The 27,897-nt window shown below is 52.5% G+C and overlaps 1 protein-coding gene across 2 annotated transcripts; it reads right to left on the bottom strand.

Moving 5' to 3' along the window:
• Nucleotides 1-33: 33 nt before the first annotated feature.
• On the bottom strand, nucleotides 34-27,839 carry GNA15 (G protein subunit alpha 15). Of its 2 annotated transcripts, XM_054673859.2 has the most exons (8): nucleotides 27,228-27,790; nucleotides 14,950-15,134; nucleotides 14,473-14,657; nucleotides 12,929-13,083; nucleotides 11,379-11,507; nucleotides 7,377-7,506; nucleotides 5,914-6,067; nucleotides 34-1,010 (listed from the first exon to the last, which is right to left on the bottom strand). In XM_054673859.2, exons 3-8 carry the CDS (start codon nucleotides 14,617-14,619, stop codon nucleotides 784-786), a joined length of 942 nt encoding a protein of 313 aa, XP_054529834.1. In that variant the 5' UTR covers nucleotides 14,620-14,657; nucleotides 14,950-15,134; nucleotides 27,228-27,790; the 3' UTR covers nucleotides 34-783. The 2 variants fall into 2 exon arrangements, with proteins under 2 accessions (XP_054529834.1, XP_016792520.1); XM_016937031.4 differs by lacking the exon at nucleotides 14,950-15,134 and having other exon boundaries at nucleotides 27,228-27,839.
• Between the last annotated feature and the right edge of the window lie 58 nt (nucleotides 27,840-27,897).

The following is a 27,897-nucleotide window of genomic DNA, read 5'->3' as shown; positions in this document are numbered from 1 at the left end:
GACACGTAAGCCGAGAAAGGAATGCAGAAGGGATAAACAGGACGCTGGCGACGCAGCCTCTAAGAAATCTTTAATTTCAGCCCGCAAGGAGCCCTGCAGAAGGTGAGGGAATAAATACAAAAGGTTAAGATGCAGCATGCCCAGCCCCCAGCCTGCAAGGGATGGGGGGATGCTTGTGGGCCGCGATTTCTCTCGTCCGCAAACCGGGGCAGGACACGCTGTGAGCCACCGAGCTCTGAAAGTGACAGTGTTTTCCAGCGGTCTGTTACCCCTTGCAAAGGGAAGTCCCTGCACCCCTAGTCCACAGGTTCCTGGAAGGCGTTCCTTCTCCTGTCCACTAGAGTGCGCCAGAGTCCACGCCCGAAGGCGCCTGAAGGATCTACTAGCCCCATCCCAGGGTGTGCGTCACCCACAGAGGGTCCCAGAACCCTGCCCAGGAGGTGACACCCCCGGAGATGGGGCTCCTGAGAGATGCCTACCCACCCAAGTCCTCAGTCCCCTGATTTCTTCACCTTTTCATCCACCCTGGCATCCCAAATGGCCGTTTTGCTCCTTCCCTTTCAAAGGAGGGAAACTGAGTCAAGCAAGGGTAGGAGTACCCTGGGGGGCGGCTGTCCTGGTGAGAGGCAGAGAAGAGAGCGGCCAGCAGCAGGCCGTCCGTCCCCCGACTCACTCGCGTGTGGGCCGAGGCTGGAGAGATAGACCAGGGACACTAGGGGTCCCTGCAGCCACTCCCACCTCCCACCCGCCCGCCGGTGCCGCCTGCCCCAGGTGGGGCCTGGGTCACAGCAGGTTGATCTCGTCCAGGTAGCGGGCGAGCACTGAGTCCCGCACGTCCTTGAAGACCTTGCGGATGTTCTGTGTGTCTGTGGCACATGTGTAGTGGCTGAAGAGACGTCGGGAGCGTGCGCCCTTCTTGCTGCCCTCGGGGCCGTCCACGCACCCGGTGTACATCCTCGTGTACATGTCCAGGATGAACCTCTTGGCTGCCTCAGCATCCTGCTTAGGGCCTGGGGAAACAGTGTGGGAAGGGGGTGAGGACCCTCCCTCTTTGGACCCAGGGGGCCTCTGGAGACCCTCTTCCCTGTAACCAGCACTGAAGGGACCCAGGGATGGCGCCTGTCATTTTTCTGTGCGTTGACTCCATCTTTTGTAGTCATAGCTGGTCACACGACTCTGGCCCAGCCAATGGGAGCACAGGAGATTGTCTCACACGAGTCATGTGACCTGAAATGGACCAATGAGACCCAGCTCTGGGACTTTGGGCAGAACTGTGTTAAAGAGAGACACTCTCTTGGCCTCGCTTACAGCCAGTGCAGTTGGAAGACTGGAATCGCAGAGACAAATATCCCAGGACTGTGAAGATGGCAGCATCAAGGCCAAACGAAGGGAAGAGAGTCCTCTTTTTTTTTTTTTTCTTGAGATGGGGCCTTGCTCTGTTGCCCAGGCTGGAGTGCAATGGTGCAATCTTGGCAGTAGCTGGGATTACAGGCGCCTGCCACCATGCCCAGCTAATTTTTGTATTTTTAGTAGAGATGGGGTTTTGCCATGTTGGCCAGGCTGGTCTCGAACTCCTGACCTCAAATGATCAGCCTGCCTTGACCCCCCCCAAAGCGCTGGGATTACAGGCATGAGCCACTGTGCCCAGCCCTGCATAGGGTTTTAACATGAAGATTAAAGAAGCTTTGTAGAGTGCTTCCACCAGTGCAGTAGATGTGTTAGCTGCTGTTATTAATTTTATTATTATTATCATTATTATTATTATTATTTTGAGACAGAGTCTCACTCTGTCGCCCAGGCTGGAGTGAAGTGGCATGATCTCAGCTCACTGCAACCTCCACTTCCTGGGTTCAAGCGATTCTCCTGCCTCAGCCTCCCGAGTAACTGGGATGACAGGCCCCCGCCACCACACCCAGCTAATTTTTGTATTTTTAACAGAGATGGGGTTTTGCCATGTTGGCCAGCCTGGTCTCAAAATCCTGACCTAAAGCGATCTGCATGCCTCAGCCTCCCAAAGTGTGGTTTCTTATTATTATCACAAATATTATTCAGCACAGCAGAGGGTAGGGCTGGGAGTCAGCAAAGAGTGCACCAGTCACTTGTGCTGGGAGACAAGGATGAGTCATGGGTGGTTCCCTTTGACTTGAATGAAAAAAATATCTACCTTATCCTGTTCCCAAATTCTCTAAACTATGAGCTGATTCCCAGGGCTGCTTGGCAAGGAAGAGGGGCTATCCAGGCCACCATCCTGGAACAACTTGACGTCTATCTCCCAGACCCTGAATCTTGTGGGTATAATTGGCTAAAATTGGCCTCATGGGCTCTGAGACATGACAAGACCAGGGATCAAAACCTGGTGACTTCACCAAAGTTTATGTTTACTGATTGTGGACCTGGTGTCAAGCATGTACTAAGGACTCATCTACTATGGTTGCTTGTATATTGAGGTGAACAGTGTCCCCCAAAATTCATGTCCACCTGGAACTTCAGAATATGACTTTTAGAAATCTGATATTTGCAGATGTAATTAGTTAAGTTAAATTAGGTCATGGCCAGGCGTGATGGCTCACGCCTGTAATCCTAGCACTTTGGAAGGCCAAGGCAGGTGGATGACAGATGTGTGGTTGGGCCCAGGAGTTCCAGATCAGCCTGGGCAACATGGCGAAACCCTGTCTCTACAGAAATATACAAAAATTACCCAGGTGTGGTGGTGTGCGCCTGTAGTCCCAGCAACTCAAGAGGCTGAGGTGGGAGGATCACCTGTGCCCAGGAGGTTGAGGCTGCAGTGAACTGTGATCACACAACTGGACTCTAGCCTGGGCAACAGAGCAAGACCTTGTCTCAAAAAAAAAAAAGTGGTCATACCAAAGTATGGGCCCTAAATCCAATGACTGGTGGCCTTATAACAACAGGAGAGGACACATAAAGGCATGGTGAGAAGACAGCCATGTGAACATGGAGGCAGAGATTGCAGTGATATGTCTACAAGCTAAGGATTGTAGGCCACCACCAGAAGCTGAGAGAGAAGCATGGAATGGATTTTCCCTTAGAGCCTCCAAAAGGAACCAATCTTGCCAATATCTTAACTTTGGACTTCTGTTGTTTTCTGTTGTTTTAAGCCACCCAGTTTGTGGTACTTTGTTACGGCATCCCCAGGACATGAAGGCAAGTTATCTCCAAGATGGCTGCCGTCACTTCCTTCCCTCCCTGTATGCATGTGTCATGCTGCCTTCAAGAGATGGAGTCTCTTTCTTTTGAATCCAGGCTGATATGAGTGATGTGCTTGACAAACAGAATGTGGCAGAGTAACGTCTGACACTTCTGAGGCTATCATGAGAAGCAGCTTCCACCTGGGCTGAAGTCTGTCTACCCTGAGGCAGCCATATTGTGAGTAAGCTCAAACCATGTGAAGAGGCTGTGGATCATGAGGCCCCAGATGGACACAGAGAGAACAGGGGAGGTGGAAAAGGAGAGACAGACTAGAAGAAAGGGGAGGAGAGAGAGATGAGATGGGAGAGGGAGGCAGGGAGAGACACAGAGAGAGAGGCCAAGAGTGCCAAGAGCACCAAGGCACCAGACATATGGGGGAAGAAGCCATCTTGGAAGTTTATCTCCAATCCCATAGAGCCCAGCTGATGTCACATGGATCAGAAATGAACTTACCCAGTTCAACCTTTCCCAAATTCCTGACCCACAAAATCATAAGCAAAGGAAAATGGCCAGTTTAAGTCACTAAGTTTGGGGATGGTTTGTTACTCGGCAGTAGCTAAGCAGGACACCCGCCACCACACTTTATCCTCACAGTGGTGTTCTGGGGAAAGTGCTAGTGAATATGTACCTTCCCCACGTTGGTCCCTGGATTAACCACAACTCTGCCTCCCCTTTGTAAAATATACTAAGTGGTGCCCAACACTAGATGGTGTTTCTCTGTAGTTGCCCTGTGGCCCTTTCACCCTCTGGATGGACTGAGAGTTTGTTCCCAAACCTGTTTTTGCCCGTTGAAGGTGTCTTGATTCATATGCAATTAAAAGAAACGTTATGCAAATCTGTAGCTACAAGTGCCGCATGAAAGAAGGTCGTTGTATTACAAAACTAAGCTGTGTGCTTTGGAAACATTGTTCAAAGCTCTGCTTTAAAAATTAAAGAGAAAGGCCAGGTGTGGTGGCTCACGCCTGTAATCCTAGCACTTTGAGGCCGAGGCGGGTGGATCACCTGAGGTCGGGAGTTCAAGTCCAGCCTGACCAACATGGAGAAACCCCGTCTCTACTAAAAACACAAAATTAGCCAGGGTGGTGGCTCATGCCTGCAATCCCAGCTACTCGGGAGGCTGAGGCAGGAGAATCGCTTGAACCCGGGAGGCGGAGGTTGCGGTGAGCCGAGATTGTGCCATTGCACTCCAGCCTGGGCAAAAACAGCAAAACTCCATCTCAAAAAAAAAAAAGAAAAGAAAAGAAATTAAAGAAAAAATAGGCTGGGCATGATGGCTCACGCCTGTAATCCCAGCACTTTGGGAGGCCGAGACAGGTGGATCATGAAGTCAGGAGATTGAGACCAACCTGGGTAACACGATGAAACCCCATCTCGACCAAAAATACAAAAAATTAGCCAGACGTGGTGGCGGGCACCTGTAATCCCAGCTACTCGGGAGGCTGAGGCAGCAGAATGGTGTGAACCCAGGAGGCAGAGCTTGCAGTGAGCTGAGATTGTGCCACTGCACTCCAGCCTGGGCAGCAGAGCGAGACTCCGTCTCAAAAAACAAAACAAAAAAAAAATTAAAGAAAAAATGGATTAAAGAAAAAGAAATTGCTATCCAATTAGGGATAGATGAGATCACTATGAAAGATTAGAAAAAGAAACGTTATGGCCAGATGCGGTGGCTCACGCCCGTAATCCCAGCACTTTGGGAGGCTGAGGTAGGTGGATCACTTGAGGTCAGTTCGAGACCAGCCTGACCAACATGGTGAAACCCCATCTCTACTAAAAATAGGACAGGAAACTACTAAAAATTAGCCAGGCTTGGTGGCACGTGCCTGTAATCACAGCTACTTGGGAGGCTGAGGCAGGAGAATCACTTGAACCCGGGAGTTGGAGGTTGCCATGAGCCAAGATGGCACCACTGTACTCCAGCCTGGGTGACACAGTAAGACTCTGTCTCAAAAAGAAAAAATAGAAGAAAGAAAGAAAAGAAAAAGAATCATTCTTAAAACCTAGGCAGATTCTGGAAATAGTAGACAATCTTTCCAGATGTGCTTTACAACAGTGACCTCTACATAGCAAACCCATGCTTGAAGGATCTTGGCTCAAACCCCAAATGTTGGCCAACAAGCATAAAATAAAATGTTTGGCTGGGCGTGGTGGCTCCTGTCTATAATCCTAGCACTTTGGGAGGCTGAGGCGGGTGGATCAGGAGGTCAAGTGATCGAGACTATCCTGGTCAACATGGTGAAATCCCGTCTTTTCGTACTAAAAACACAAAAATTAGCTGGGCGTGGTGGCGCGCACCTGTAGTTCCAGCTACTAGGGAGGCTGAGGTAGGAGAATCGCTTGAACTCTGGAGGGAAAGGTTGCAGTGAGCCGAGATCACGCCACTGCACTCCAGCCTGGTGACAGAGCAAGACTCTGTCTCAAAAATAAATAAATAAATAAAATGTTTAAGGTGTACGTGATATGCTACGTCTTTTTAGAATTCCTCACTTTACTCAGTTCCAAGGGCCTCTGCTATTTTATTCCATTCCACAGAAGGGAAAACAGATTCAATGAGGTTGGGCAGTGGATGGAGCTGAGTCTAGAACGTGGGTCTGATCCTATGTGAAAGTTCCGGTGACTCCAGGCTGAAGTAGAGTCTGGATTAGCATCTCTCTTCGGAGCTGCTTTTGGGAGTCGAAGGGTATAGAAAGTTCTAGAACTACTTACCCTGGAAACTGGGGAAATAGGTAGCCAGGTGGGAGGTGGGGATTTTCTCCTCCAGGATGTCGGTTTTGTTGAGAAAGAGGATGACGGATGTGCTCTTGAACCAGGGTAGTTCCAGGATAGTCCCAAACAAGGCGAGGCTCTCCTTCATGCGGTTCTGTGTTGGGGGCAGAAGCAGGTTAGTGCTTCAACCAGCCAGGTGGGACAGGAAACCCTCCCATCGCGGAGACGGGGCTGTTGGCTCCAGGGGCATGGGCTCACCCCTATCTGCCTGGCTGGGGCTGAGGCGGGTGTGCCCGTGTTTCCATATGGACAGCTGCCTGGGTGTGCCTGACATGGTTTTGTGCCTGTGCTGGTTGGAAGTGTGTCCTCCCGAAATTCATGTCCCCCCAGAGCTTCAGAGTGTGACCTTATCTGGAGAGAGATTCTTGAACTCCTGGCCTCCCAGCATGCTGGGGTTATAGGCATGAACCACTGCACCTGGCCTGGAGATAGGGTCTTTGAAGAGGTCGTTAAGGTGAGGCAATACTAGAATACGGTGGCCCTCAAGTCCATGACTGCTGTCCTCATAAGAAGAGGGAGACCTGGCCGGGCGCGGCAGCTCACGGCTGTAATCCCAGCACTTTGGGAGGCCGAGGCGGGCGGATCACGAGGTCAGGAGATTGAGACCATCCTGGCTAACATGGTGAAACGCCCTCTCTTCTAAGAATACAAAAAAAAAATTAGCCGAGCGTGGTGGCGGGTGCCTGTAATCCCACCTACTCCGGAGGCTGAGGCAGGAGAATGGTGTGAACCCGGGAGGCGGAGTTTCCAGTGAGCCCAGATGGCGCCACTGCACTCCAGCCTGTGCGTGTGCGTGCATGTGTGTGTGCACGCATGTGTGTGCCTGTGTGTGCGTGTGCGTGTGTGCATGTGTGCGCGTGTGTGTGCGTGTGTGTAGTGCATGTGTGTGCGCGTGTGCATGTGTGTACTGTGTGTGCATGTGTGTGTTCATGTGTATGCGCATGTGTGCATATGCATGTATTGTGCACGTGAGTGCATGCAAGTGTGCATGTGTGTGGTGCATGTGTGTTCGTGTGCATGTATTGTGCATGTGCACTGCGTGTGTACGTGTCCCGTGTGTGCACGTGTGTATGTGCATGTATTATGCACGTGTCTGTGCGTGTTTGTGTGCATGCATTGTGTATGTGCGTGTGTGCATGTGCGTGTGTGCACTGTAGTGTGTGTGTGTGTGTGTGTGTGTGTGTGTGTGTGTCTGGGGTCCTGACCAAACAAATGCTGTAGGTCTGTGTCTTGGGTTGCTGCAATCTGACCACAAAAGGCTGAAGGGTCAAGTTCATAGCCATGCTGGGCACACACAGGCCCGTTCAAGAGCAGGGACCCCTCCCTTTCTGCACCAGAGCTTCCTGCTCAGGTGAGGGTCCCTGGGCCAACAAGTGGGCAGGGCGAGGGAGGCGGTGGCGCACCTCCTGGTTGTTCTCCTCCAGGCACTGGTCGTATTCACTCAGTGAGGCCAGGTAGATGAGGGCGATCACGTTCTCGAAACAATGGATCCATTTCTTACGCTCTGACTTCTGGCCCCCGACGTCCACGATCCTACAGGGAACCGAGGTGCCCCCTTTCAGAGCTCAGGAGCCTGCTCCGTGACACCCCCAACCCCCATCACGTCTGGGATATGCCAAGATCCATAATAGCGACAGCAAGAATAGGTGCTAGCCTCTCGTGGATTTGCCATGTCATTCCCGCGAGGCAAGGATGAGTCTTACGCCCATTTTACAGATGAGAAGCCTGAGATCCAGGGAGGAGCGGGGACTTTCCCAAGCTTCTACTGTGCTGGGCTGCCTGCTTTCTACCCCCACATTAGAGGGGAGCAGGTCGGACAGATCTGAGATGTGCCCTGGTGCTGGCTGTGTGACCCGGCGGAGGAAATGGCCAAACATCTCCAAAACTCAGTTTTCCCATCTGTGCTATGGGGCTCCTGTGCTCTGGCTGGCCATGGGCATGTCCAGTGGCCACACAGATGGGAATGAGGGCTGTTCCCAGAGCACATGTCCTCCCCTCCATCTGTGACTCAGCCCCACGCACCGTAACAAAAGCCTGAACCCTGCCCCCACCTTCCTGTTCTCTCTCTTCTGAGAAATGTGGGTCGCTGATAACCATCTGTGCGTCATTTCCCTGGGGATGCAACCGTTACTCAGGAAGTCCCAGAGCAGAGGCTTTGGACGGGCCCGGCCCAGGGCCTCAAGCAAGAAGGGACTTGCCCCATTGCACAGGAGGGGAAACCGGGACTGATGATGAAGCAGTTAGGCTGCAGCTGCTGGATGTGTCTCCTGATCCCTGAGACCCACTCCTCCCATGCATCCTCAGAGTCCCTCAAACCCCACATCCAGAGCCAGACAGGGTAAGCAGCCATCGAGAGGGGGCTCTGGAGACTGAGACGGGAGTGGGATCAGCAACTGACCAGTTGGGAACTGTGGGCATCACCTCTCATCTCGGGTCTCAGTGTCCTCTGAGCCCTCACTCCATTCATTCGTCTCACTCCTGGGCCACACCTAAAAATCACTTCCTTGGCCCAGACTTCCCCGTGATTTCCCAGCCTCTACCTTCACTCCTAAACTTTTATCCACCCACCCACCCCATTCATCGATTTATTCACTCATCCATCCACCCATCCACCCACCCACCCATCCATCCACCCATCCAGCCATTCACTCATCCATCCATCTATCCATCTACCCATCTATCCATCCATCCATCATCCATTCACCCACCCATCCATCCACCCATCCAGCCATTCACTCATCCATCCATCTATCCATCTACCCATCTATCCATCCATCCATCATCCATCCACCTGTCCACCCATTTACAAAATCCACCCACCGACCCACCCATCCATCTCTCCATTTACTCATCCATCCATCCATCCACCCATCTGTCCACCCATTACCCAGCTACCCATCCATCCATCTACCCATCTATCCACTCACTCATCCACCCATCTACCCATCCACCCACCCTCCCACCCATCCACTCATCCATTCATCCATCACCCACCACCCATCTACCCATTCATTCATCCATCCATCCACTCATCCACCCATCCATCCACCCATTCATCCATCCATCCATCCATCCCACCCATCCATCCATCTATCCATCCACCCATCCATCTATTCATTCACTCATCCATCCATCTATCCATCTATCCATCTACCCATCTATTCATCCATCCATCATCCACCTGCCTGTCCACCCATTTACTCAATCCACCCATCCATCCATCGCTTCATCTACTCATCTATCCATCCACCCATCTATTCACCCATTATCCATCTACTCATACATCCATCTACCCATCTATCCACTCACTCGTCCACCCATCTACCCATCCACCCACCCACACCCCCATCCACTCATCCATTCATCCATCCATTCATCCACTCATCCATCCATCCTTCACTCACCCATTCACCCATTTATTCATTCATTCATCCATCACCTGCCACCCATCTACCCATTCATTCATCCATCCATCCACTCATCCACCCATCCATCCATGCATTCACCCACCCATTCATCCATCCATTCATCCATCCCACCCACCCATCCATCTATCCACTCATCCATCCATCCTTCACTCACCAATCCACCCACCCATCCATTCACCCATCACCCTTCCACCCATCTACCCATTAATTCATCCATCCACTCATTCACCCATCCATCCACCCATTCATCCACCCATCCATCCATCTATCCACTCATCCACCCACTCATCCATTCATGTATCACCCATCCACCCATCTAACCATCCATCCATCCATCCATCCACTCATCCCTCTTTCAATCCATCCATCTATCCATCCATTCATCCATCCACCCACTCATCCATCTATCCATTGATTCATCCACTCATCCATCCTCCCACTCCATCCATCCACTCATCTATCCCTCAACTTATCCATCCATCTATTCATCTATCCATCCACCCATTCATCCACCCATCCATTCCCTTCCATCTTTCCTTTTTTTTTTTTTTTTTTAAAGATTCCCAGACCAAGTATCTCTCCCATAGAAGTCATCCTTGGGTACTAACACTACTATTGTGTCCCGGAGCTGGTTCCTTCTGGTGGGTTCTTGGTCTTGCTGACTTCAAGAATGAAGCCGCAGACCTTTGCAGTAAGTGTTACAGCTCTTAAAGGTGGTGTGGACCCAAAGAGTGAGCAGCAGCAAGATTTATTGTGAAGAGCGAAAGAACAAAGCTTCCACAGCGTGGAAGGGGACCCGAGCGGGTTGCCCCCATTCCATCTTTCCAACCATCCACCCACATTTACCAACTTCTACTCTGACCTTTAGCTATTCACTAAAGAAGCAGAAAAATCAAACTCAGCCCCTAACCTTGTGAGGCTCTCCATCTTGTAGAGGAGACCCACAGAAAACAGATAAATTATGAACCTTCCTAGTAAGGACTATTGAAGAGGCCAAAACAATAGGTTTGGGGGATTTAGGGAAAGGAAGGCCAAATAGGGGTAGGTCAAACACAATCGCTGTCTCTGGGCATGACTTTGCACCCCTGCTCAGCTCCTCGCCATCAGCCCATGGAAACAGATCTTGCTAAGGTCACCAGTGACCCTCTAACTGCCAATCCCAGAGTCATTCTTCTCACTGTATTCTTGACCTTTCCTTTCCTGACCTTTGACATTGGCCATTGCTCTGCTGGGTTAGGGTTAGGGTTAGGGTGCTGCACTGGCCATTCCCACCTCTGTCTGCCAGCTAAGGTGGAGTCCCCCTAGGCCCCTCAGACTCAACCTGTCCCAAAGGACTCCATCACCACCTTTTCATCCTCTAGCCCACCGGCTCCACTGTCTACCCCCATCACCTTGACAAAAAACTCAGGTGTCATTTTTGACTTCCTGTTCTAATTCCCACACTCATCCAGTCCTGCCCATTCCACATCAGAAACAACTCTTGCCCATCCCTTCCTTTCCATCCCCACGCCCACTGTCCTGGCTCCTCCTTTTTCTGAGTTTCCTGACTTCCAGCCTCACACTCTAGTCCATCCCCCAGTGTTGATGACGACAGGGATCACCTCTGAGCTCCCCAGACTAGGCCTCCCCAGACCTGGTCCTGACTGTATAGTCTCTATTTCCTCCTCCCCAGCAGCCCCTTCAGGGTTAGGACTACTGAACTCCTATTCATCTTTCAAAACCCCATTAGTATTCCCTCCTCCAAGAAGATATTCTCTCCTGGATCTCTGATGCCTCAGCCTGGGCTCCCACAGGTCCCAGTCCTGACTACCTGGGGGCCTGGAGGTGTCTACATGGAGCTTTGCTTCCCCTAGCTTGGCAGCTCCTTGAAGGCTGGGCCTAAGAAACTCCTACTCATCCCTCAGGGCCCCAGCTCCTTTGCCCTTCCTACAGGAAGCCTTCCCTGCCCCCTAGGCTGGGCCTAGGTGGAGCGCTCACCGCAGGTTGGTTTTCTGCACGGAGAAGCAGTACTCGTTGATGCCAGTGGTGGGCATGCGGCTGCGGAGCACGTCCTGAGCTGTGGGGACGTAGCCCTCCTCGGTGATGCGCTCCAGGTGGGACAGGTAGCTGCAGAGCAAGGAGTCCTGAGGCCCAGCCTTCCAGCCAGCCTCCCTTTGCTTCCCAGGCCCTACGAAAGGCCCAGCAAGGACCCTGCTGGGGGAGGAGAGCTCCCTGGGTGGGGATGGGGTCCCTGGAGTTGGCAGATGGCCCAGGAGCGTCCCCCACCTGAGGCAATGGAGCCCCAAGGAAAAGCAGCTTCACACGCAGAGCAGGGTGACCCGAAGGATGGCGTGACATGAGGAATGGCCTCATCGAGGAGTGGTGTCCCCCAGGAGAGCTGCTATGCCAGAGGTGGCGCTGCCCCAAGAATGCTAGTAGCCTGGAAACAGTCTTCCCAGACATCAAGCCACCTTGGACATCCACCATCACACCTAGTACAGGATCCCACTAGGAATAGGGTCACCCCCAGAACAGGGTCTCCCCTGGAACAGAGTCCCCCCTAAAACAGGGTCACTCTAGGAACAGGGTCCCCCCAGGAACAGGGTCACTCCAGGAACAGGGTCCTCCCAGAATAGGGTTCCCTCAGAAACAGGGTCACCCCCAGAAAAGGGTCCCTTCTAAAACAGGGTCACTCTAGGAACAGGTTCCCTCCAGGAATAGGGTCACTCCGGGAACAGGGTTCTCTAGGAATAGGGTTCCCCCAGGAACAAGGTCCCCCCAGGAACAGGGTCCCTCCAAGAACAGGGTCACTCTAGGAATACAGTCCCCCCAGGAACAGGATCGCCCCTAGGAACAGGGTCACTCCAGGAAAAGGATCAACCCCAGAACAGGATCCCCCAGGAAATAGGGTCTCCCTGGGAACAGAGTCATCCCCGGGAACAGGGTCCCCCCAGAAACAGGGTCACCCCTGAAACAGGGTCCTCACAGGAACACGGACTCCAAGGCCCAGGGTCACTCCAGGAACAGGGTTCTCCAGGAATAGGGTTCCCCCCAGGATCAGGGTTCCCCCCAAGAACAGGGTCACTCTAGGAATACGGTTCCCCCAGGAACAGGGTCACCCCTGAAACAGGGTCCTCGCAGGAACAGGGACCCCCAGGCACAGGGTCACTCTAGGAACAGGATACCCCCTAGAACAGGGTCTCCCCAAGGAACTGGATTCCCTCAGGAACAGAGTCACTCCTAGAACAGAGTCCCCCTATGAATAGGGTCATTCCAAGAACAAGATCACCGCCAGAACAGAGTCCCAAGGAACAGGGTCCACCCAGGAACAAGGTCATTCCATGAAGGGAGTTCCCCCAGGAAAAGGGTCACCCCCAGAACAGGGTCCCCCGGGAATTAGGGTCCCCCTGGAAGGACCTCATCCTGGAGCAGGACCACCTCACAGCCCATCTGCGCCCACAATATCTCCTGCTGCAGGAAGCCAGCCAGCCTGGCCCCTGCCCTCAGCTCCTCCCCACGCGCCCATCCCCTGCAGACCCCAGACTCACTACACGGCTGAATCGAGCAGGTGGAATTCCCGCCGACGCTCATAGCAGGCCCGGATGCCGGCATCTCTCCACAGCCACTGCATGGCCGCAGCGTAGCGCTTTTCAAACGTGGTCACTTTATAGGGGTCCTGGCTCATGACCAGGCTAGCGTGGTGCTGGGGAGGGAGGACGGGGGCAGTTAGGGTAGCCTTTCTGAGTGGGGCTGCCCTCCGCAGGCATCTCTGCAAGCCCCCGCGTCCCTCCCTGAAACATGCTCTCTTCCCACTGCTCTCCTTCTTCCCCAGAGCTCCCGAGCCCCCTGCACACTTCTGATTTGTCCTCCATCTGTTCTTGCATGGATCCCCAGAGGGAAAAGCACAGGCCACCACATGAGGGGCTGCAGAGGGCATATGTGCTCGGGCGAGCCCAGGCTCAGAGGGAGCATGGCACCCACAGGGGTCAAGGGCCTCCTTGGCACCCAGCCCCGCTCTTTACACTAGCTGGCTCCCAGGAAGCACGGCACTCACAGTCCCCCCATTCTACAGATGAAGCGACTAAGACACAGAGGACTGAAGCAATCTGCCCCTCAGAAGTCCCCCAGAGGCGCGTGAACCCTGAGCTGCCCGCCAGACTCTGGGATTCCCCTTCTTTTCCCCAAACAGCCCTAGCTCCCTCCAGGCACTCGCGTTGCTCAGACCTTTGTGATGGACTCTGTGTTGTGTGTGCATTTCTCTGTGTTTGTTCATGTACAAGCGTGCTCGTGTGTGTGTGTGTATAGATGTACACATGTGCATGGGTGTGTCTGGGTGTGTGATTTGTTTGCATATTTGTGTGTGGGGCACGCGCATGTATCCTTGGCTGCATTTGTGGGTGCGTGCATAGGTGTGCTTGTGTGTGCATTTGTATGTGTGCACACATGTGCGTGCTTGTGCATGGGGGGATTGCATGCAGGCATGTGTGTATCCTTGTGAGTTTGTGTACGTGCATGTGTGTATGTGTGTGCATGTGGGAATTTGCATGCATGCTTGTGTGTGTTTATGTGTGTGTACACGTGCATGGGCGTGTTTGGGTGTGTACATTTGTGTGTGCACTTAGTGTGCATCTGTGTGGGGGCAACTGCATGGATCCTTGTGTGCATTTGTGTGCGTGCACATGTGTGCACGTGTGTGCATGTATATGTGTATACTTATGTGCGCACTTGTATGTATGCACACGTGCACGTGTGTGCATTCATTTTTGTATGTGTGTGGGTGTGTGCATGTGGGCATGCGTCTGTATCTTTGTGAGCATGTAGGTATGTGTGTGTCCTTGTGTGCATGTCTGTGCGTGTGTGCATACATGTGCGTGTGTGCACTTATGCGTGTATACTTGTGTGTGCACTTGTATGTATGCACATATGTCTGGAGGACATGGCCCTGCCCCAGGGTCTGGGGACCCTTCCCTGCCTGCCCTGCCCTGCCCTGCCCTGCCCTGAAGTCTGGGGAACTTGGCCCTGCTCCAGGGTCTGGGGAACCCTGCCCTGGGCCCCTGCCTGCCCTGGGCCCCTGCCTGCCCTGGTGGCTCACCTTGCTCTCGGGCCTGCTGAATGGAATCTGCAGCCGCTCCATGGCCTCGATCATGGCCCGCATGGACACGAAGATGTTCTGGTAGACCAGGGGCCGGAAGCCCTTGCGCTCCTCCTCCGAGTAGCCGGCGCCGTGGATGATCCGCATCTGCTTGATGAAGGTGCTCTTCCCGCTCTCGCCTGGGCCTGGGGATGGAGCAGCAGAACCGCTCAGCCCTCCACGGGACTCCCACCCCCGACACCCCCAACCCCACGTCAGACACCCCCAACTCCACGCCAGGCCTCCTGGGTTCAAACCCCGGTGCAGCCGGGACCTCACTCAGTGACCTTAGGCTAGCGGCTTTGACGCTCTGTGCCTCGGTTTCCCCATCTGTAAAACATGAACCTCAGGCTGGGCACGGTGGCTCATGCCTGTAGTCCCAGCACTTTGGGAGGCTGAGGCAGGCGGATCACCCGAGGTGGGGAGTTAGAGACCAACCTGGTAAACATGGCGAAACCCCGTCTCTATTAAAAATATAAAATTAGCCAGGTGTGGTGGCTCACGCCTGTAATCCCAGCTACGCAGGAGGCTGAGGCAGGAGAATCGCTTGAACCTGGGAGGCAGAGATTGCAGTGAGCGGAGATCACACCATTGTACTCCAGCCTGAGCGACAGAGCGAGATCCTGTCTCAAAAAAACAAAACAAACAAACAAAAAAACAAAACATGGACCTCAACAGACCATGCCTGCTGCATCAAACTGAGGGCCAAATGAATTGATTATAAAATGCTCACAGTAAGGGTCGCAAACTCCGGCTGCCTGAGGGCCAGATCCAGCTATTTTTGTGTGGCCAGAAAGTTTTTGTTTGTTTTTGTTTTCTTTTTCTTTTTTTTTTTTTTTTGAGATGGAGTCTTGCTCTGTCACCCAGGCTGGAGTGCAGTGGCGCGACCTCGGCTCACTGCAAGCTCCGTCTCCCGGGTTCACACCATTCCCCTGCCTCAACCTCTACTGAGTAGCTGGGACTACAGGCGCCCGCCACCACACCTGGCTGATTTTTTTGTATTTTTAGTAGAGACGGGGTTTCACCGTGGTCTCGACCTCATGATCCACCCGCCTTGGCCTCCCAAAGTGCTGGGATTACAAGCGTGAGCCACCTGGCCAGTTTTTGTGTTTTTAATACTTTTTATGGTTATGGTTCTTATGGGTTTTTTTCTTTTTTCTTTTTTTCTCTTTTTTTAGACAGAGTCTCTGTTGCCCAGGCTGGAGTGCAATGGCGCAATCTCAGCTCACTGCAACCTCTGGCTCCCAGGTTCAAGTGATTCTCCTCCCTCAGCCTCCCAAGTAGCTGGGGTAACAGGCGCGTGCCACCACGCCTAGTTAATTTTTGTATTTTTAGTACAGCTGTGGTTTCACCATGTTAGCCAGGCTGGTCTCAAATTCCTGGGCTCAAGTGATCCGTCTGCCCCGGCCTCCCAAAGTGCTGGGATTACAGGCGTGAGCCACCGTGCCTGGCCTATTTTTATTATTTATCATAACAATACTAATATGTATTATTTGCTACAATAATTTCAGGTAGAGAAACTTTTACGAAAGAAATAACATAGGATAAATAGGGCAAGGAGTAATTAGGTGACTACGATAGCCACGCAGTCAAGGAAGGCCTCTCAGTGGAAGTGATTTGTGAAGGCCAGAAGGTCGCTGTCAGAATCTTAGAGGGCACACCAGGCGACAGTAACAGCTCGTGCAAAGGCCCTGGGGCAGGGCCGCACCTGGCATATTGGAGGAACAGTGAGGAGGCCCTTGTGGTTGGAGCAGAGTGAGGAGGGGGAGAGAGGAAGGAGGGGAGGGTGGGTTGTGCTGGGCCTTGTGGGTTGCAGGGAAGTCTTGGGCTTTGACCCTGAGGGACTTGGGAGCCATGGAGGGCTGTGGGCAGAGGAGGGACTGGCCCTGACTCAGGTGCTCACAGGCGCCCTCTGGTGGCTGCTGCAGGGAGGACAGGCTGTGGGGGGTGGTCTGGGGGAGCCCGGACCAGGGCAGTGGGGACTGCGTTGGTTCAGGTGAGCAGCCGTGGGGCTGGACCAAGGTGGCTGTCATGGAGCTGGAGAGGAGAGGACATATTTGAGAGACACTGGGGAGACAGAATCGACCTGACCTTGCTGACAGATGGTACAAAATCTGGCAGGGTCCTTGCAGGGCCAGCCACAGAATTTCTGGGGCTGGGTGCAAGCTGAAACTTCAGGCTCTTCTGAGCCTGGAACCCTCCGGGACAGCCCAGTTCGTGCACCTGCCAAACCGGCCCTGGGTCCGGGATACTGATGCTGGAGTCTTCAAGAGCCTGGGACTAGAAGTTCAAAGACACCAGCTCAGCCCCCCGCTAAGCTCTGACATCCCAAGGCTGCCCTTCCCCCTCTCTGTGTGTCAATTTTCTCATCTGTAAAATGGGTATGATCCACCAGGTGGGAGGTGGGGGCTGGAGGCTTGCCCAGCATCTCGTCTGGCTCCTGGGGGCACCAGCATGGGCCCCATCCAGCGATGGGAGAGGGGATGGGACTGCTTCTGCCTCCAGGGTTGGCGTGCAGAGGGCGGGGGTGGGGGTCGGTGCAGGCAGGACTTGATCGAGCAAGCGGCAGCAAAAAGGGAAGGAGTGGCTTGGTTGGGGCCCAGAAAGAGGAAATGGGAGCAGAGGAGAAGGCCGGAGCACGGAGAAGGGGCGGGGGTGTCACCTCCCATCTCCCCAAAGGGCTGTCTCCAACGCCTCCAACTCCACCTAGCAGGTGCCACCTGCACACTGGAGAGCCATGGGGGCAGGTCGGGAGTGGCCGCCTCGCCTCTCCAGTCCTCAGTTTCTCCAGGGGTCATGTCTATTTGGCTCAAAGTCAAGAAACAGGCTTTTCTCGGCTGGGCACGGTGGCTCATGCCTATAATCTCCGCACTTTGGGAGGCTGAGGTGGCCAGATCACTTGAGGTCAGGAGTTCGAGACCAGCCTGGCCAACACGGTGAAACTCTGTCTCTACTAAATATACAAAAATTAGCGGGGCATGCTGGTGGTCGCCTGTAATCTCAGCTATTCGGGAGGCTGAGGCAGAAGAATTGCTTGAACCCGAGGCAGAGGTTGCAGTGAGCTGAGATCGTGCCACTACACTCCAGCCTGGGTGACAGAGTGAGGCTCCGTCTCCAAAAAAAAAAAAAAAAAGGAATAAAGAAAAAGGCTTTTCTCTTGCTGTAAAGGACGTTCACACGGAAATTGGGAAAACTGGCAAATTGCAAATCAGGACTGTGTGTTAGCGGAGGGCACTGTGTCATGCTTTTGATCAAGGTCCTGCAGTGTTTTTCCTTCTCAGTGCAACTCAAACTCGCTGAGTATTTAGGGAGGAAAAGGTATCAGGGGCCAGGCACAGTGGCTCATGCCTGTAATCCCAGCACTTTGGGAGGCCAAGGCGGGTGGATCACCTGAGGTCAGGAGTTCGAGACCAGCCTGACCAATATGGTGAAATACAAAAATTACTACTAAAAATACAAAAATTAGCTGGGCGTGGTCGTGGGCGCCAGTAATCCCAGCTACTCAGGAGGCTGAGGCAGGAAAATTGCTTCAACCTGGGAGGCAGAGGTTGCAGTGAGCCGAGATCACACCACTGCACTCCAGCCTGGGTGACAGAGTGAGACTCTATCTCAAAAATAAAAAAATAAAAAAAGGTACCAGGTCTGCAACTTAGTCAAAAATGGTTCAGAAAACAGTGTATATGCTTGGGCATGGTGTAGCGGCTCATGCCTATAAATCCAGTGCTTTGGGAAGCTAAGGGAGGGGGGCGGCTTGGGCCAAGGAGTTCAAGACCACCCTGGGCAACATAGTGAGACCCCATCTCTACAAAAAAAAAAATATATATATATATATATATTTAGTTAGTTAGACGTAGTGGTGCACACTAGTAGTTACAGCTACTCATGAAGCTGAGGTAGGAGGATCATTTGAGCCCAGGAGGTTGAGGCTGCAGTGAGCCATGATCACACCACTGCACTCCAGCCTGGGTGACAGAACAAGACCTTGTCTCAAAAAAAAAAAAGTTTCCAAAAAAAATTAAAAACTAGGGCTGGGCGCGGTGGCTCATGCCTGTAATCCCAGCACTTTGGGAAGCTGAGGCAGGCAGATCACCAGGTCAGGAGTTCGAGACCAGCCTGACCAACATGGTGAAACCTGTCTCTACTAAAAATACAAAAACCCTGTCTCTACTAAAAATACAAAAATTAGCTGGGCATGGTGGCACGCACCTGTAATCCCAGCTACACAGGAGGCTGAGGCAGGAGAATTGCTTGAACCTGGGAGGCGGAGGCTGCAGTGAGCCGAGATCATGCCACTGCACTCCAGCCTGGGTGACAGAGCCAGATTCTTTCTCAAAAAAAATAAAAATAAAGGGCCGGGCGCGGTGGCTCACGCCTGTAATCTCAGCACTATGGGAGGCCGAGGCGGGCGGATCACGAGGTCAGGAGATCGAGACCATCCTGGCTAACACGGTGGAACCCCGTCTCTACTAAAAATACAAAAAATTAACCGGGCATGGTGGCAGGCGCCTGTAGTCCCAGCTACTTGGGAGGCTGAGGCAGGAGAATGGCGTGAACCGGGGAGGCGGAGCTTGCAATGAGCCGAGATCATGCCACTGCACTCCAGCCTGGGCGACAGAGCGAGACTCCATCTTAAAAAAATAAATAAAATATAAATAAATAAATAAATAAACAAACTACTTAAACGACAACATCCCCCAGGTCCACAATCTGAAATTCTCTGATGCAGAGCTGTGAGAGCTTCAGATTCCAGAATTTATTGCATGTTAGGATGGGGACATGTCAACTCACTAATATTCCTGCAGCGGAATGTAGGAATGGAGTCACTGCAATAAACAAACATCCTCCCGCCCATTTCTTTGAGTTTCTCATGGAGACACTATGGGGGACCATCCAGTTTTTGGAGCTTTGGCTATTTGGGGCTAGTAGCAGAGGGAATTGTGAGCTTGCTGGCCCTTGACTGGGTGTCCCTGGTGAGCTAAGAGCTGGAGTCCCACCATCTGTCCTGAGCCTCACCATGAGAGGGGGACAAGTCTTTTTTTTTTTTTTTTTTTTTTTTCTTGAGACGGAGTCTCGCTCTGTCGCCCAGGCTGGAGTGCAGTGGCGCGATCTCGGCTCACTGCAAGCTCCGCCTCCCGGGTTCACGTCATTCTCCTGCCTCAGCCTCCCGAGTTTTTTTTTTTTTTGAGAGGGAGTCTTTCTTGCTCTATCGCCCAGGCTGGAGTGCAGTGTCGTGATCTCGGCTCACTGTAAGCTCCACCTCCCGGGTTCACGCCATTCTCCTGCCTCAGCCTCCCAAGCAGCTGGGACGACAGGCGCCCACCACCACACCCAGCTAATTTTTTTTGTTTTTTTTAGTAGAGACGGGGTTTCACCATTGTAGCCAGGATGGTCTCGATCTCCTGACCTTGTGATCCACCCGCCTCGTCCTCCCAAAGTGCTGGAATTACAGGCGTGAGCCACTGCGCCCGGCCAAGAGAGGGACAACTCTTAGCCCTGTTTTCATGTGGGGAAACTGAGTCTCGGGGCCGTTGAGAGAATTGCCGTGGGTCGCACAATTCCTTCGATGGTCCTGGTGAGTGGCAGACTGGGATTCAAACTCAGTTCTGTTTGAGTCCAGAGCCTATGGGCTTTTATTTATTATTATTATTATTATTTTTGAGACAGGGTCTCACTCTGTCACCCAGGCTAGAGTGCAGTGGCTTGATATTGGCTCACTGCAACCTCCGCCTCATGGGTTTCAAGCGATTCTCCTGCCTCAACCTCCAGACTAGCTGGCATTACAGGTGTGCACCACCATGTCTGGCTAATTTTTGTATTTTTAGTAGAGACAGGGTTTTGCATTTTGGCCAGGCTGGTCTCAAACTCCTGGCCTCAAGGGATCCACTTGCCTTGGCCTCCCAAAGTACTGGGATTACAGGCATGAGCCACCTTGAGCCTATGGGTTTCTAAATTATTATACCTGGAGGTTCCTTTACCCTGCCTGAATAATTATAACAATCATAATAAAAATCACAGCTAGCATGATTTAAATCTTACCGTCTTCCCAACCCCGAGCCCAGAGACTCTACGGATCCCCAGTTAATCCTCACAGATTCTATGATTTTCCCATTTGCAGATGAGACACGGAGGACCAGAGAGGTTTAGTGACTTGCCTTGGGTCACACAGCAAGTGGAACCCCAGGGGAGTAAACTTGGGGTCGTGTGAGTCCTTCACCAACAAAATGGGACACGGCCAGTCGAGCTGGGGTAGGTGTCATTAACATGTCTGTTAAAGTGATGTTTTTACAGACTCTGGGAGGCTCGACATCTCCTTGGGGTGCGGCATTGAGCCCAACTGCCGATGACTGGACTTTTTGAGCTCCTGTCCCCCAGTTGCCTTCCAACCCTCAGATCTTCTTCTTCCTTTTTTTTACTTTTTGTTTTTATTTTTATTTTTTGATATAGAGTCTGGCTCTGTCACACAGACTGGAGTGCAATGGTGTGATCTCAGCACACCGCAACCTCCACCTCCCAGGTTCAAGCGATTCTCCTGCCTCAGCCTCCCAAGCAGCTGGGATTAGAGGCGTGCACCACCACACCCGGCTAATTTTTGTGTTTTTAGTAGAGACGAGGTTTCACCATGTTGGCCAGACTGGTCTTGAACTCCTGGCCTCAAGTGATCCACCCCTCCTCAGCCTCCCAAAGTGCTGGGATGACAGGCCTGAGCCACCGTGCCCAGCCAGGACTGGACCTTTTGGGCTCCTGTCCCCCAGTTGTCTTCCAACTCTCAGATCTTAGTTTGCCCCAAAAGTGCAGAGAACAAACAGAAGTCTCGGCAAGCAACAGTTGGCTTTATTTTGTGATGCACTGATTTTTTTTTTCCTCTTCTGCTTTGTTATAGGAAATAAATGATAATCCTGTTGCCACCTGCGACACAGATTTGATGACTCAGGGATGGGTCATCACCCGAAGCCTGAAGAGCTGCATGAGAACCCCCTCTTTGCAGTCCATTGCTGTCCTGAAGCCGCAAAGGATTCTGGGACCTCTCCAGTGCCCCCCGATCCCCAGACAGCCCCCAGCTCCTGGATAGAAATGGGGGGAGTGATCTGTTTTAGGACACCCCTAAAGGCCATGCGGCCCAGACGGGAAGTTCCTGCTTCCTCCTGGGCACAGAGGAGGAGAGGAGGAAGTGGAACCGGCAGATGCCAGGAAGGAACTGGGTTAACCGTGCCAAGCCCCAGTCATCACAAGGCAACTGGAGCCAGCTATGTGCACAGAGTCCAGCACCAGGCCCTCACAGGAAACGCAGCTGCTGGGGAAGTGGGGAGCCAGGCCGGGCAGCCGCAGGGGCAGGAGGCTCGGCCTCTCAGTCCCGCTCTGGCTCAGACTAGCTGCTGACCCCCAATAAATCCTGCTGCCTCCTTGGGCCTCATTTTCCCCATCTGGCACTGGGGCTCTGTGGTGTTTCTGTCCCCCAAGGCAGGCGAACAGGGCAGTCAGGAGCATGGACTTTGGAACCAGAATTCTAGGTGCGAGTCTCAGCTGTGTGACCTTGGGCAAGTCGCTCTGCCTCTCTGAGCCTCAGTTTATCCTTTGGGGGAAACTAGCAGTGCCTGCCTCAAAGTGCTAAGAACAGGCCGGGCAAAATGGCTCACATCTCTAATCTCGTCACTTTGGGGAGGCCAAGGCAGGTGGATCACCTGAGGTCAGGAGTTCGAGACCAGCCTGGCTAACATGGTGAAACCCCGTCTCTACTAAAAATACAAAAATTAGCCGGGCGTGATGGTGCACACTTGTAGTCCCAGCTACTCAGGAAGCTGAGGCAAGAGGATTGCTTGAACCCAGGAGGCAAAGGTTGCCGTGAGCCGAGATCGCGCCACTGCACTCCAACCGGGGTGATAGAGTAAGACTCTGTCTCAAAAAATAAAAATAAAAAATAAAATGTTTAAAGTGCTAAGGACATAACTGGTCCCTTTCACAGCTTTATTTTCCTGTTTTTGTTGTTGTTCACTTTCTTCTCTTTTCTTTTTTGTTTTTGTTTGGAGACTGGGTCTTGCAATGTTGTCCAGGCTGGTCTTGAACTCCTGGGCTCAAGCAATCCTCCTGCCTTAGCCTCCCGAGTAACTGGGACTACAGGCATGTGCCACCATACCCGGCTCACGGCTTCATTCTGACTCTCCCCCTTCCCCAATATGAGGGTTGCTTCATGTCAGGGACAGACCCACCCCCACCCTGGTCCTTTTTGCCATCTTCCTCAAAAGGATCAGCCACCTCCAGGTAAAAAAAAACAGCTTTTGGATTCAATTCCTGTTTCCAAGCAGGGACAGAGGTCTGGAGGCTGCCCTCAGACCTGTCTCCAGGGATGAGGTGGTTTAAACCACAGTCCACAGTGCTACATCAGTGCCTGGGGACATGGATGACATCCCCTGCCCTCCATCAGTAGAAGGGGCTTCCTGCTTTGAGGCTGGCTGAGTAGTGCCCAGAGTGGTATGTGGAAGGGACTTTCCCAGCTCCAGGAAGATATGATACAGTGTCTGGGGGAAGTTCTCCCCAAAAATGATTCATTCATTCATTCATTCAGCATTTCTTGAGCATCTACTATATGGTAGGCTCATTGTACACCTGTGCTAGATGCTGGAGACACAGGGATGAAGAAGACAGATGTGGTCCCTACCCTTTTGTTGCTTGCTGTATAGCTGGAGAGATAAACAATAAACAAGTAAACAAATAGTGAGGGCCAGGAAGAAAAATCAAACAGAGTAAGGGGAAGGAGAAGATAGGACTGTCTTTATAGCTAGGGTAGTCAGGGAAGACTTCTCTGAGGAGGCGACACTTGGGTTGAGACCTACATGGAGTGAAAGGGCCAGCCAGGCAAAGGTCAGGGATAAATGACCTTGAGGTATTCGAGGAAAGAGCACTAAAAGTGATAAACCCCTAGCTTGATAGATCAAGGAAAAAATGAGCAAAGACAGAAATGATCGATACCAAGAGCAAAAGAGAGGACATCACTGCAGATCCTACAGACAGTAGCAGGAGAACAAGGGAACGTTATAAATGTTATGCCAATAAATTTGATAACACAGGCAAAATGGACAAATTATTTGAAAGACACAAATGATCAAAACCCACACAAGAAGAAGTAGATAGCCTAAGTAACCCTATTTATTTAAAATAATAAGACATATCGATATGATATGTCATAATGTGACATAATATGACACATTAATATGTCAAATATAGATAGATAGATAGATAGATAGATAGATAGATAGATAGATTTTTTTTTTTGAGATGGAGTTTCACCCTTATTGCCTAGGCTGGAGTTCAGTGATGTGATCTTGGCTCACTGCATACCTTTGCCTCCAAGTTAGAGCAATTCTCCTGCCTCACCCTCCCAAGTAGCTGGGACTATAGGTGCGCACCACCATGCCTGGCTAATTTTTGTATTTTTAGTAGAGATGGGGTTTCACCACGTTAGCCAGGATGGTCTCAATCTCCTGCCCTCATGATCCACCCTCCTCGGCCCCCCAAAGTGCTGTGATTGCAGGCATGAGCCACCACGCCCAGCCCTGATTTTTTATATTTTTAGTAGAGACGGGGTTTCACCATGTTAGCCAGGATGTTCTCAACCTCCTGACCTCATGATCTGCCCACCTTGGCCTCCCAAAGTGCTGGGATTACAGGCATGAGCCACTGCGCCCGGCCTTTTTTTTTTTTTTTTTTTTTTGAGACAGAGTCAGCTTTGCTCTGTCACCCAGGCTGGAGTGCAGTGGCATGATCATAGCTCACTGCAGCCTCAACCTCCCAGGCTCAAGTGATCCTCTCACCTCAGCCTCCCAAGTAGTTGGAACTACAGGTGCGCACCACCATGCCTGGCTAATTATTTTATTTATTTATTTTTTTTAGAGACTGGGTCTTGCTATGTTGCCCAGGCTGGTCTGAAACTCCTAAGCTCAAGCGATCCTCCCACCTAGGCCTCCCAAAGTGCTAAGATTACAGGAATGAACCACTATGCCCTGCTGAAATATTCTTTTATCTAGTTCAGTAAGAGGGATCAAGGCTAGAGTTGAAAGGGCCCTTGACTGGGTGCAGTGGCTCACGCCTGTAATCCCCACACTTTGGGAGGCCAAGGTGGTAGGATCGCCTGAGGTCAGGGGTTCGAGACCAGCCTGGCCAACATGGTGAAACCCCATCTCTACTAAAAATACAAAAATTAGCCGGGTGTGGTAGTGCACACCAGTAGTCCCAGCTACTCAGGAGACTGAGGCAGGAGAATCACTTGAACCCAGGAGGCGGAGGTTGCAGTGAGCTGAGATCTCACCACTGCACTCCAACCTGGGGGACAGAGCAAGACTCAATCTAAAAAAAAAAAAAAAAAGAGGCTGGGCCCTGTGGCTCACGCTTGTAATCCCAACACTTTGGGAGGCCAAGGCGGGTTGATCACCAGGTCAGGAGTTCGAGACCAGCCTGGCGAACATGGTGGAACCCCATCTCCACTAAAAATACAAAAAAAAAAAAAAAAAAAAATTAACTGGGCGTGGCGGCGCTTGCCTATAATCCCAGCTACTCAAGAGGCTGAGACAGGAGAATTGCTTGAACCTGGGAGGCGGAGGTTGCAGTGAGTTGAGATCTCACCACTGCACTCCAGCCTGGGTGATAGAGCAAGACTCCGTCTCAAAAAAAAATAAAAATAAAAATAAGAAAAGAAAAAAGAAAGAAAGGGCCCTCAGTGAAGGTGCAGTTCCTGGGGGTCCCCTCCATCCCACTCGATGTTCTCTCTCTTTCCTCTCGGGCTGCCTCTTCCCACTGAACGAGGAAAGGACGATAGCAACCATCACGGGATGATCAAGCTCTTTGCCCGGGGCAGACAAACGTGAGTCCAGAAGACTTGAGACCTTCTCCAGCCCCCAACTCAGAGCTCGGGGATCCCAGGAGACCCTCCCAGGCTAGCATCCCCGGGCTTAGGCCAACGGGGCCATAATCAGGGGAAGGTAGTTGGGGAAACAAGCTACAGGAATGAGAAGACCCTGAGGTTTCAGAGATCAGAATTTTTTTTTTCTTTTGAGACGGAGTTTTGTTCTTGTTGCCCAGGCTGGGGGTGCAATAGTGCAATCCTGGCTCACTGCAGCCTCCACCTCCCGGTGTCAAGCGATTCTCCTGCCTCAGCCTCCCCAGTAGCTGGGATTACAGGCACATGCCACCAACACCTGGCTAATTTTTTTGTATTTTGAGTAGAGACAGGGTTTCGCCACGTTGACCAGGCTGATCTCGAACTCCTGGCCTCAAGTGATCTGCCCGCCTTGGCGTCCCAAAGTGCTGGGATTACAGGCGTGATTTATTTATTTATTTTATTTATATTTATTTATTTATTTATTGACAATGAGTCTTGCTCTGTCATCTAGGCTGGAGTGCAGTGGCCCGATCTCAGCTCACTGCAACCTCTGCCTCCTGGGTTCAAGCGATTCTCATGCCTCAGCCTCCCAAGTAGCTGGGATTATAGGTGTGTGCCACCATGCCCAGCTAATTTTTGGTTTTGTTTGTTTGTTTATTTGTTTGAGATGGCTTCTCACTCTGTCGCCAGTCTGGAGTGCAGTGGCATGATCTCAGCTCACTGCAGTCTCCACCTCCTGGTTTCATGCAATTCTCCTGCCTCAGCCTCCCAAGTAGCAGGGACTACAGGCGCGCACCACCACATCTGGCTAATTTTTGGTATTTTGGTAGAGATGGGGTTTCACCGTGTTGGTCAGGCTGGTCTCGATCTCCCGACCTTGTGATCCACCCACCTCAGCCTCCCAAAGTGCTGGGATTACAGCATGAGCCACCATGCCTGGCAAATTTTTGGTATTTTAGTAGAGACGGGGCTTCACCATGTTGGCCTGGCTGTGTCTTGAACTCCTGACCTCAAGTGATCCCGCCCGCCTGGGCCTCCCAAAGTGCTGAAATCACAGGCTTGAGCCACCACACCCAGCCAGAGTTCAGAATCTTGAACCGTTACTGACGTCGACTCCCCCATCTGAAGCCTCCGCATGGAAGCCATCACCCTGTTTTGTTTTCTCCTAGATAATTCTTGTTGCCAGAATTATTTTATCTGCTTATGAGTTTACAGACTAAATGTCTTGGCTCCTTCACAGGAAATGAGATCCAGGAAGACAGAAATATCTTCCCGTTTGGCTGCCTCGTTCCTGGGAGCTACTCAATAAATCTTAAATGAATGAATAATGAATGAATGAACCAATGAACCAATCAATCCATCCTTTCTAGCCCCCAAAGGAGCCCTAGACAAGCCCTCTCCAGCCATGGCAGGGAGGTAAAGGCGAGAGGGAGCGTCCTGGTGAAGGAGAGGCTGGAGCCGGCCCCTCCCTTGCGGGCGGGCTGGCCAGAACGGGTTGCACACCTGAGCTCATCATTCCCTCGCCATGACACAGACAGGTAGGGCATGCTGGGCCTGCCCGGCAGGGGCCCGGTAGAGCCACGTCTGCTATTGTGTATGCCCCACGCAGTGGACAGGCCTGGGCACCTGGCCGCTGGTCGCACGTTGGACAAGGAACTTGGCTTCTCTGAGCCTCAGTGTTTCTCATCTGGAAAATGGGTTCCAGGATCCCCATTCCCTGGGAGGAGGCGAGGGCTCCACGATGCCAATGTCCAACCTAGCCTGATCCGCCTCCTTGCCCCGACACCCCTGCTGGCTGCCCACCGCCCACTGCTCACCACCCACCGCCCACCGACCCTGGACTCACCCAAAAGCAGCAGCTTCAGCTCCCCGCGGTCCTGCTTCTTCTGCTCCAAGAGGATCCTGTTGATCTCCTGGTCCACCCGGGCGGCGGCCTTCTCGTCCTCCGTCAGGCACCAGGGGCAGCAGCGCCAGGTCAGCGAGCGGGCCATGGTGCAGTGGCCTCAGTCGGCACCGGGTGGCATCGCCCCCGGGCCCCTGCTGGCCAGGGCAACCCCCAGCCCAGCCGGCCCTGGAGAGGGCTCCGGGCAGCCGGGTGCGCAGGGAGGCTGCCTTTTTCTTGGGGGTCACCCCCCAGGGACCTAGACTTCCTTGCCTGGAACACCCAGGAAGCCCGGCTCGGCGGTGGCAAGGCTTGAGTGCTGGGAACAGGGTGGGGACGGGAGGAGGTGGGGAGGCCAGGGCTCCCCGCCCACCTCCAGACCTGCTCAGACCCGGCCCGACAGGTTGACGGTGAAGGGCGCCGGGAGAGGGTGAGGTGGGGGCCCCAGGGAGGGCGGGGCGGTGGTGGGAAAACCCCCACCGCAGTCTGGGTCCTGTGTGACCAGCAGGGCCCTTCTTCCTCCTTCTGGAGAAGGGGCGGATTCTCCTCAGGCTTCACCCGGAGCTGTCCCCCTCCTCGGAGCCAATCAGGAACCGTCAGACCCGTGCTACTGCTGATACATTATATATATATC

Source organism: Pan troglodytes, chromosome 20 (assembly GCF_028858775.2).
Source record: "Pan troglodytes isolate AG18354 chromosome 20, NHGRI_mPanTro3-v2.0_pri, whole genome shotgun sequence".
In the NCBI taxonomy this organism is placed as follows: domain Eukaryota; kingdom Metazoa; phylum Chordata; class Mammalia; order Primates; family Hominidae; genus Pan; species Pan troglodytes.
This window is presented reverse-complemented; position numbering and strand designations above follow the sequence as displayed.